Source organism: Nasonia vitripennis, chromosome 1 (genome assembly GCF_009193385.2).
Source record: "Nasonia vitripennis strain AsymCx chromosome 1, Nvit_psr_1.1, whole genome shotgun sequence".
Lineage (NCBI taxonomy): Eukaryota > Metazoa > Arthropoda > Insecta > Hymenoptera > Pteromalidae > Nasonia > Nasonia vitripennis.
In genome coordinates, this window is record NC_045757.1 from 37,277,136 (window position 1) to 37,288,459 (window position 11,324).

Sequence of the window (11,324 nt, forward strand, 5' to 3'; positions counted from 1 at the left end):
GCCGACCGCAAGCTGCATCCGATTCTCCCCTATATAAATTCCATCCCCCGCCGATTTTTCTGTCCGCAGTCCAATCTATATACATTACACATTTCCAATTTTCCGCAGCAGCCGCAGACAAAGCAATTGCCCCCTGGAGCAGAGCAGAGATAGGAAGCTTGTTAGCGCTATACAGGCGCGCGCGCGCGCGCGAGTTTCTCACGCGGGAAAACAATACAAATAAATAGAAATAAACGCAGAGAGGGACTGCGCGGCGGGGCTGCCGCTTCGACTTCCACGAGGATGCGCGTATCTCGTTAGTCGCGGGAGCGGCCACTTACGCGCGACGTACGCGAGCGAGGAATTTCGATTTGTTGCCGATTCGAGGACTGACACTGTTGCCTGTATCGTCGCTACTACACGCAGCGGCTATCATGCCGATGACCAAAGCGTCGTACGTATAAGCGATCGGTTCGATAACACCGAGCGCGGCCGTCAGCTCCCGGCAGATTTATCGGCCGGCGATAAATAATAAAGCAGCGCTTTATCAATGCGCGGTACGACCCTCCCAACCGCGGGCTAATTAAGAACCCGCCGTGCCAGCGTTACACGCGGGCCGCACACGAGGGACGGTATCCTCTCTACAACGCGCGCATTAGTCGTGATGAACATCGACGGGCGTGTATACACGTCGTTATCGCCGGTTGGGATCGGAACTCCGTGTCTAATCGGGGGGGGGGGGAAGTGTCTCGGAGATGAAGAGCCAGGCTTGTTATTACTGCAGCGTTTCTCCCTCTCTCCCTCGCCTCCTCTCCTCCCTTCTGTTCTTCGTTTTTCTCCGCAACGCCGGGACGCGAAGGCGTGCAATTTGCACGCGGGGGCGAGCTATGGCGAAACGCTGCCCATAACGCGCTCCCATCATCTCTCATTACCATTATGGCTATGATTCCGATTTCCGAGCGCGCATTAGCATTCGAAAAAGTAAAAAGTCAGGGCGCGCTGACGATTGGAAAAAATTGAGCACACAGCTCTCCGCTATGCAAATAATACCATAGAGCTGCGCGCAACGATTCGCGGAAAGGCAGTATTGTAGAAAGCCAAAGACAAGACGTGCAGAGAGGACGGCTGCAAAAAGGAAACGTCGTAGCGCTAAACAAAGTGCAGCTCATCGGCATAATGAAAAACGCGCTGCTTATTTTCCAAGCGCACACACACTGCAGCAGCGAAGAAAACGACCTTCCTCGCGACGACGGTCGTCCTCGACTTGTCGCCGCCGCCGCCGCCGCCGCCGCCGCCGCCGCCGCGACGAGAGGGAGAGAGACTTTTGTCGTTCTTTTGCTCGTCTGTCTCGCGCGCGCAAACAAGACGCGTTTCGAAAATTTCCAGCCGGGGAACGCGGCTGATAAAGGCGCGGAATGCGGTGAATGTGCTGTGCGACGGTTACGTGGTGCAGCGCGTGATTTGTTCGCTCGATAAAATCATCGGGGCGATTCTGGTTTGCATGATTTTTCAGCAGGACTCGTTTGTACGTGCACATAGGATTAGAATGAAATTGCACAAATTGCGCTGCGATAACGTCCGCACTCTGCTCCAGATTTTCAAACTTGCCGCTCTGAAAAGTAGTGGCTCTCTGCACTTGAGATTTCGCGTAATATAAATCCCCGGCGAATTTGCAAAGCAACGACGACGAGGCTGCAGAAAAAAAGGGAGAAGAAGAATCCGCGCGCGCAAAACCGCTTCACCGCAAAACGCACGCGACCGCGTCTAAATACCGCGCGGTATTGGCCCGGTATCGATTCTCTCTCTCTCTCTCTCTCTCCTCGGAATCCGCAGACTCTCGCTCCCCGGCCGCAACGGAAAATCAAGCAGCAGCAGCGGCAGCTCTCCTAACGGACTCGTTTACATGCAAATTGGCGCCGCGCGCGATTCTCTCACAATTTTCATCCGCAAGCCAACTCTCGGGAGAGTGTATTACGTGTATACAGTTACTCGCGAGCTGGAGGAGAGAGGAAGAAGGGACTACCTGCTTAATGTGCCAGGGGTTCGCGTGCGCTGATGCTCGTCTTTTCTCAGAGGGCTCTCTCTCTCTCTCTCTCTCTCTCTCTCTCTCTCTCGCGCGAGAATGAGGCGCTCGATTAGGTGTAAACGGCGGCGTTACGACGCGCGATTATCGAGAGGTGCGTATAAGGTACCTTGATGAGACTTCTCCCCTATGGCGTTAGGGTCGTCTACATTTAATAGTCTAATAACTCCTTCCGAGAATCCAAAAGATCGCAGTCCTTATATAAGATCAAGAATGTCGGCGACAAATTCCAGCCAATCCAGCGATCGACTGGCCGACAAACCGATAAGGACCGTTCCGCGAATCTGCCGATAATCCCCGCGATTCTCACGAAGCGTTTATAATTCGTCCTTCGCGAGAATCAACAAGTCTCGAAGCGCTCGAGTGAACGACTTCCAATGGAACTCGAAAGATTTCTAGCCGACTGGACGGATATGGACGCGGTCATGCTCGTTGGAGGTTAGTTCGAGCGAAGAAGGGTATTGTATGCGTAAAGCGTTTTAAAATTCTCATGAATCGGCGTAATTAGCCGCGCGCGAGTGCATTAAACAAATTTATGCGACATGGGAAAGCACGTCGCATTATAGTTATGAATTGATAGTTTTGTCCCACATATTACGCCGTAATAATAATTGCACAAGCGCGCGCAGTACCGTAAATACAAAAAGGTTACGCAAGATCGGTTTCCAAGATAAAGGCGAATGCGACAACCGAAACTGACAGCTGTGTCTCTAATATTGTCACTGTCGGCTCTGACAAAATACTCGGAGTGCGTCCGATCGAATATCGAGCAGAAACTTTTCGATATCTTGTATTATTACTACACACGCGTACTTTCACTTTCCTTCGACCGTTTTCCATACGTACGCGATACTATGCGCCTCTAGCATAATGCACAATTCATAAACATCTTCCCGTCGAAGCGCGCACCTTCTTCCTATCTAATTTTTTTTAACGAACCTTCGCAGCGTGTAGGGAGAAGAACAAAATTGGCTCTCGAATTAATGCGCGCTTCCTGGTGCGCAGTGTCTAATTAAGCTCGATAATTGCGCGTTAAGCGTCGCCGAAGTAGTCTGCGCTGTATATATGAAAATTTCATTTGCGCGCAAAATCGTCTAACAGAGCACAGCGGAGTTCGGGCGATTGATAAGCTTCGTGTGCGGAGATATATTTTTAGAGCGAATACGTCGAGAGCGCGAGGCTTCGTTGGCTCGTAAAGTCGTGCATAATCTTGGGACAATAAACGGGCCGGGATTTTCTTTTTTCTCTTCGCGCCTGGCGTATCTGTGGGTGTGTAGACGGTGATACGAAGAGTGTGTACGTACAGTTAAACAAAAAAAAAAAAAAAAAAAATGAATCAAAGTAAAAAGACTCACCCTAATTTCCGGGGCAGGGTAGCCACGGCCACGGCGATGCCCTCGCTGTACCTCTGCTCCTCGGCTCGTCCATCTCTCTTGGAGGACGACACCGAGCGATGTCTCGACTGCCGCGGCGCCTCGGCACAGGCGCCTTGGGTGAAACTGTAGGTTCTCCTCTTCTTCAGGCACAACATCTCCGCACTCACTCGTCGCCCGTTTACTGCGCTCTACGTTTTCTTTTCTACCGCGCACCCGTACACACTTCACTCGTGGTCGGCATACTCATACCACGGGATCGACCCCGAGGGCCTGCTCTTCTTTGTTGTTTTCCTCTCTGAAGCGGATGCCGGTCGGTGGAGATCTGTAAGAGGAGGACGAGCGATACGTGAGCTTTGAGCGTTATTCAAATTTTCAAAGAAAGGGTCGACTTTTCTATAGATGGAAGCGTACGCGGGAGGACTGATTTAGCATCGAAATACGACGTAACCGCGAGTTTCCGCATTATGCGACATAAAATTTTACAGCCTCATTAGACGCGACGTGGATATAGCGTGTGCTCTTCGGCGAAATTCAATTTCGCCGACAGCCTGCGTCGAATATGCAGAGATACGCATTGCGAGAAGCAGAGCGCTGCAGCTGCAGCCGAAAACATTGATTTTTCAAGCGCTCGCGAACGGCAGGCAGCCTTTTCCGTGAATGCACACACAGTGCAGAGAGATATTCGATAAAGGGGCGACGTTTACGAGCCGGAGGCTATACGGGCTGCTTCGGCGAGCAGTTCCCGGCTTCATAAAACGAGCGTATAAACGCGAGCATTAGGCCGGGGATTATGCGTGCGGAGTTTCCCGAGCGAAACTATAATGAAATGACATAACGTTCCGCGAAGCACATGTACGGAAAATTACCATTCGCGCGATGGGATGCTGTATTATTAATTGTAGAGTGTACATAGCGAAACCGGTTGCCTGTAAAATAAAAGCAGGCGAGTCGCGACGACGATCGACAACAAACTCAAACAACTTTCTAAATCCCTCGAGATGAAAAAGGATAATCCGAAGTGAAAATCAATCACACCCATCAGCGCGTTGATACCTCCTGTATTCCAGCAGCAGCAGCAGCAGCAGCAGCAGCTCGGATTCCTCGAATTCCTCAGAGTCCTTCAGCTCGCCTCCCGAAAACGCGGTCTGCACAACCTGCACGCGAGCATCGTAATTTTCGAAAACCGTCGCAGCAGCAACCTCCACCGCACACCACGTCAGTCAGTCACGTCCCATCGGATCGGAGAAGGAAGCACACCGCACACGCGCCGCTGCTGCGGGTACATACACACGTAATATATGTATATCTTTCCTGAGAGAGAGAGAGAGAGAGCGACGCAGCACACCTCGCGACAGCCCGGCCCGACGACGACTACTGTGAATGGAAGAGGCGAAGAGCCGAGGCGCGCCGCCGATGCCGTAACTGTACTGAACTTGAGCGAGCGAGTGAGAGAGAGAGAGAGGCGAGTAGGTATAATACACCTGATGATGCACACGCGCGCGAGGCCCGTAGCTCGAGGAGAAGATAAGGAGCGGAGACGGGGTTGCTCTTGCTCGTTGTCAGTCCTCCTTCGAACTATAAACGTTCGACTGCTGCGAGAGCTAGCTCACCGACGAATGTTTATGGCCGATGCGAAGATAGACTGGGCTTTTTATTTATAGCCGGCCTATCCTGCCGCGATATCACACGTAGGCCAAATTCGAACGATAACGTTCTCCTTCCGAGCTGTTCGCGCGCGAGCTTGTCGAATCGCGGCAGGAGCGTAAAAAGCAGCCGTAAAGTCTGTATAGAAACACGGCGCCGATTTAATTTGCGATTTTACGATTTTTCAGCGGCGAGCGAACGAGAGAGCTGGTCCGGAGCTTAAAATCGCCATTACCCCGATGTGTTATCGTGAGCGTTAATTATATTTCTCCCGGTCCGCGCGCGCCAGAAAGCCGCCGCGAAAGGTGTGCGCCTCTGCATGGAAATCAATATTCAATCAATCAGCCGCGTTTTGAATTTTAAACGAGGTTAGTCAAACAAAGCCTCTGCGCAGCTCGCTGTCAGAGCGACATCGGCAGCGGCAGAAGCGCAACGAGACGGTCCACGGGTAAACCGGAAACGCTCGATACACCTCTCTCCATATATACTCGAGATCTCTCGTCGTTCGAGCGGTCGACGATCCTTACTCAGCGCTCCTCCTTTCTCTCTCGCTCGCTCTCTCATATTATACTCTATAACATTCTCGCGTCGCATAGGGGCACGGACTGCCGCGTTCGTTCGCTCCTTTGAATTATATATGCTTAGAGCTGCGACGTCGCGCAGCTTGCCTCGTCTACAGGTGGCTGCTGCTCGTATGGCTACATCGGATGCCCGCAATTTCGCGGCGTCGATGAAGTAGGAAGAGAGGAACGAGACTGCCGTCGTGTTTGCTTTGCTTGGGATTGTTATTGATTGCAGAGATGCAATTTACCGGGCCAGTTTATCGATCAATTTTCTGAATGTTCCCACGCATCGCTCTCTCATTCGTAGACGTGCTTTTCCCATATATCCTCGTTCACCCAACACCTCGCGCGAAGGAGAAGAAGACGATCGCATCCAAGTGAGCATCCCTGCAAGTGCAGCACAGAAGCGCAAGGTGCAGTTATGTTGGACTGACCGCTAGGACGAGCGCGCGAGCGCATTATCGGATGCGCCTCTCTTCCTGTTGCTAAGCGCAACTCCAGGAGGTGCACCTTTGCGTGCCGGTGTACATACACCTATAGAGTATGCGCGGAAGAGATCGAATCGGATCGTGATGATCGGGAATCGGATGGTACCGCTAGCGCGAGTCCGAGGGATGATGCGGGACCAAGCAGGAGAGTGGCTGTAAATGCTGAGTAAATGAAGAGTTAACGAGTGTCGTTGCTTAACGATGAAACAACTGTGAGGAGAGCGCGACGATACGCGCGTATATCGAAACCTATATCGATTGCCTGCAAGCGAGTTTTCCGTCCACGCTGCAGCGATGAAAAAAGCTGCGTATGACGCACGACTCGATGATTACAATTTTAATTTATAAACCGACGCAATAAACGCAAGTACTCGTGGATTTAATCGATGACCGATATGATTTCACTTCTAGTGGCATGACACACACCAATAGATAATCCATATGATACTCTGTATACGTATACACAACAGAGCGAGATCGCCGTTGGAGGCCCGGCGAAAGGCTACCGCGCGGCTTATTATGCAACGGAAGTGAATGTTTGCCAAGGGCACCGTTGAAATTCGCAGCTGCGCACTTCTATATACCGGACCGCTACGGTGGCGGCGATACCAAGGGCGAGGATTCTCGAGATTTCCTCGAATTCGAACCTTTGAATTTGGCGCCGAGAGGCAATCGTGCGTCGCGCACACCATTAATCAGTCAATTAAACGCTAATTCAATCATCGGAGAGGCGAGAGCTCAAAAAAAGTTAAAACCTCCGCTGAATCCAGAGCCGAGATACGATCTCCGCGTGATAGCTAATTTATTCTCACCTATGCGCAGTAACTCAGCCAGCGGAATCTCTTTCGCACATAATTGAAAGCGCGCGCGTAATTAGTCGCGGGGAAAATAAAATTAAGGCAGAAACCAAGTGCGTATAATGCTGTTATTATAACTGAAAACTCCGCGAGATGTCACTCGAGATTCGCCGTATCAGATTTCGGCAAAAGTGGAGTAGAGTAACCACTTTGAAGAGGAAAAAGAATGCTCGCACCCGATAACCTCTCACTCTCTCGCGGCGCGCGGAGTGTCAGAGGAGCGAGGAAAAGGCTTCACTCCGAATTTTTATCGAGGGATTTGCGAACGGAAAGTGGAATACGAAAAATAATTTTCGCTCTCGCTCGGGCGGAAGGGAATTTTAATGTCGGACAGAGAGAGAGAGAGAGAGAAAGGAAGAAGGAGATTATAATGTGCGAGTGAGGCGCGAGACGAAAATCGAGCTGTCAAGGTTACGGTACTTTATTTTCCATCGGGCTCGGCAGTCGGACGTATCGGTACCTCTGTTTCTGGATTTCGAGAGCAAGGCAGCGATTTTAAGAAGTCGATTCTCGAATCCATATACTCAGCTCGTCCGCGCAGTCAACCCTAGCGAGAATCTCCAAGTCTAAGGCCCATTCGTCAGGTGCGCTGCCGGTGCTGCACAGCTTGCAAAAAGTAACTAGGCCACGCAGCCGATAATAACCCATGAAAATAAAAAAGCCGCTCGCGAAAAGCAATAAAGTGGCAGCCGCAAGAGAGTTGTACAGCGCCCCCTTTAATAATAATGAAAACAACAGGCAGCCGGACTAAACACCGTTAAAAAGCCAGCCCCCTGGCGAACGGCGTTTACGGGCCATTTGCCTCGACGTGCTACCGAAGAGAGAGAGAAAAAAATGTTGCAGCACATTTTCGCAACTATACACGCGAGTCGCATGGACCAGAAGCTACCCGCGGGTTCTCATAATACATATGGATCGCAGGCAAGAGAGAGAGAGAGAGACTCTAGGAGAAGGTATTTCTCAAGGCCACTGCTCCTTGCGGTCATTACTTCGCGGACGTGCGCCGAGAGAGAGAGAGAGAAAGATCTCCGTGAGGTTTTTCGCGATTGAGATTTCGCGATTCCGGTAAGCACAGCCAGCATCCCCCTCTGCTGCTGCGGGTAATTGACAGGCGGGGAAGACGTCTTACTGTGTGCGCGCGTATACGTGCGCGAGTGCATACCTGCGCCCGGGGACAGACGGAATTCCAGAGAAGTATATAAGTCGGGCTGACAACCTGGCTTCTTCACGTTAGTTGGCCGCTGCTACTGCGGAGAGGAGAGAGATTGGATGCTTTTGGTCGGAGAGACAATGGACAATTTGCCGTGCCGAGAGCTGCGACAATGGCCAAAAAGCCCGTAGCGCTCTGGTTTGCTATTACGCCGCGGCTTTTTTGCGCCCGAAAGAGAAGAGTTTTGAAAGCCTCGCTCGGCGGAGGAAGGAGGTTAGGCCAGTTTTTTTTTGCTCGCTCCGCGATCACGAGGTTTTACGATTTTCCGGAGGACTGGGGGGTGATGTAGTTTTCAATCCGGCCTCCTTGCATCGCCAACCGTTGATTGAAAACGGCACGACGCGTCGCGTAGTCAACGCTAATCGAATTAAAAACTGACTGATAGCGCGAGCTGATATCCGCAGCCGGATCAGCGTTTCGTCAAAACTGGACCGAACGCGATTTTAATGTTATGGTGCGAGTGTGTCATATGTGGCGCGTGCGGCACCGGCAGCAGCTCTCGTTTCCGTTATTCGCGCGCGGCGGCGTCGCATTAATGAGAGAGAGAGACGACTCCGCGACATTCTAATTAACTGCAAGCGAGTTATGGGCGTGAGGGTTTCGCTGGATTTTCCGCTGGCGCAGGTGCAGTCTCTGCGTGCATTGTGTTGTTTGAAATCTTTGGGACATCGCACTGATTGTAACTGTCCGAAACTGCCGGATTCTTCTGAGTCAATCGAGCGATCTTGCGCCAACGTTTCGCAACTCGCCGATAAGCAAAAGAGCGACCAATTAAGGTAAATGACAAATGCGCGTCGACGCTCACCTGACGTCAACCGCCGCGAACTGGCACACAGAGATGACAGCTGGAACCTCCTCCCGTATAATCCGTATAATGTGCACGAGGAGACCACAAAGATAGCTATGCAAAGTTATGCCACTTGACTCGCTCGTCAATTTTCTAATAGTATTGCAAATTAAGTACAATCACGCTTAAGATAAGCCGATGGCTAATTCTAGCTGCTCGTTCACCTGTAGCCATTAAAATCCCGCATCAAAATTGCGAAAGGCTTATAGAAAAAAAAAAAAAAAAAAAATCCGTATACGCAAAAACGGCAATTTTCGAAAAAAAAGGAACGAACCCGAAGCCGCTGCTTAGAGATAGAGCTCTCGTCTCTCATTATTTCGCAATCATCTCGCGAAGAGAGTGCGAGAGAGAAGGGAACTATAAACGCGCGAGAAGGAAGCGTGCGCAGATAAAAAATCCGCTAGGCGATGCAGGGTCAATTACCCTGAGACGTAACGAGTTGCACGTAGGTACAGGTGTGCGTAATGGGCAGCTTGCTGCAGAGAGGAGTCGTGCGCGAGCAAGAATAAGCGAAAAGAATACTTCGAGGGCTTCGGATATGCAGCTATGCGATTTCGTGGATTACAGGGCGACGCGTTTTTGCGAACGTTCTCGGAACGCCGAACCAAAACAAACTCGCTTTCCTAACCTACTCACCCCGATTAGCGGGAAAAAGAGGAGGAGAAAAAAAACAATAACACCATGCATACGTGTCAGCGAATCCGTCCATCGGCGTCGTTGTCGTCGTCGTCGTCGTCTCCAATTAACGAACTCTTATAGTTAGAAAACACACGCGTGGGCATACCATTCAGTAGCGAGGCGACCGTCGACGATTAATTAACTTCTCCTTACCGGTCGATTCAAGGTTAGAGGATCATTATGTCAGCAGCCGCGAGTCTCACGGCTTTTTTGCCGGACGCATATCCTCCTTTTCAACAGGTGCACAATATTAAGTACTTAGTCGAGAGAGAGATATCGTTTTGTGCGGGTAGGTATGCTTATATAGGTGTGTGAGCGCACCTCCGGCGGTGCCGAGCGCGAACCGACGACTGTCGCGGTGCGAGAGAGACTGCGTCGGCGGTCGGAACACTTGGGCGCAACTCGAGATGCTGGAGGAATGGAGGGGAGGGGAGGATCGCTGTTGTTTTGGGTGGCTGCTGCTGCTAAGTATATACTTATGGAGGTTCAACCGAATGTGCATGTTTTCGATGTGCGTTCGACGGAAAAACCGTTGGCGATTTTCAGTTATACGCGACTAGACTACATATTCCAATATTTCCCTCATGACGATGCGCGCGCCGAGTCTGCATAGGGCCTGTACTGCTGCTTATTGGGCTTCTTTATACAGGACAACATTTCGACCAGATAATCATTATGCATATGCCATGAATTTGCAAAATAACCAAACTTCATTGTTTATTGGAATCGAAAATTTGATAAAATTTCGAAAAGAAGCCAGTCTGACAATCAGACTAATAATCGCGTAATCGGAATTACTAGCTGAGAATTTTATCAACAGTGAGAACGCCCGCGTCGGAAAACTACCTACCTATAGAATGTATTTTTCGAGCTTCCCGACTTCTAGTCGATCGATATAGCAGGAGAGTCGTCAGCGCTCCCCTTCCACTAAGGGACCAATCCGTGGAGGTCTGAATGGTGGGGGACGTAGTCTTTGCTTTCCCCACGCTTTTCTCGCCTATATCCAGTATAATCAGTTACAGCAGCAACTGCAGTCCACGTGTCGTAGAACTACGCAGTATTATACGCGGGCGCGCCTCGTAATATTTGTTTCGGGAAATGTCGGAATATCAACGAACGTTTTAAGTAGTGATTGTTGTTTTGTTTTATAAAAGAGTGCAGATTTAGGCATTGTTATACCGATAAAAATGAGTCTCCGTTACTGCAGAGAAGTGCTGCGGAGCAAGTTAAAACAGTTTCGGACAAAGCTCATGTTCCAAGCGATACGAAGCGACAGTATCCTCGCCGTGAAAGTGCTGATAAAGACCGTCTGCCCAATCAAATCCGTCGGCCAGTATGAGGACGACTTTACGGTTCTACATATAGCCGCGATATGCCAGAACAGCGCAGTGATGAGCTTCCTCCTAGACCACGGCGCCGAGGTCAATGCCACCGAACCAGTGTCGGGCATGAGTCCACTGCACTTGGCTGTGGTGAACTATTGCGAGAACACGAACATCATCATGAGTCTGCTGGCGCACGGGAGCGACGTCAACGCCGTCGACTCGAACGGTAACACAGCCCTCCACTTGGCCATCATGTGCTACTACTGCAACAGTG

The 11,324-nt window shown here is 50.7% G+C and overlaps 1 protein-coding gene across 11 annotated transcripts in view; it reads right to left on the minus strand.

The window, feature by feature from the left end:
- The window catches only part of LOC100123943 (protein cordon-bleu), an 89,882-nt gene extending 79,786 nt beyond the window's left edge, over positions 1-10,096 (minus strand). For 7 of the 11 annotated variants that reach the window (XM_032600285.1, XM_031933771.2, XM_016988399.3 and 4 more), the window contains exons 1-2: positions 9,737-10,094; positions 3,418-3,760 (exon numbers count right to left, since the gene is read on the minus strand). In XM_032600285.1, the coding sequence (XP_032456176.1) occupies positions 3,418-3,593 (176 nt within the window). In that variant the 5' untranslated portion in view covers positions 3,594-3,760; positions 9,737-10,094. Of the gene's footprint in view, positions 1-3,417; positions 3,761-4,473; positions 4,812-9,736 lie in introns of those variants that run through there. The other 4 variants (XM_032600309.1, XM_032600311.1, XM_032600270.1 and 1 more) reach the window with 4 other exon arrangements.
- Positions 10,097-11,324: the final 1,228 nt, after the last annotated feature.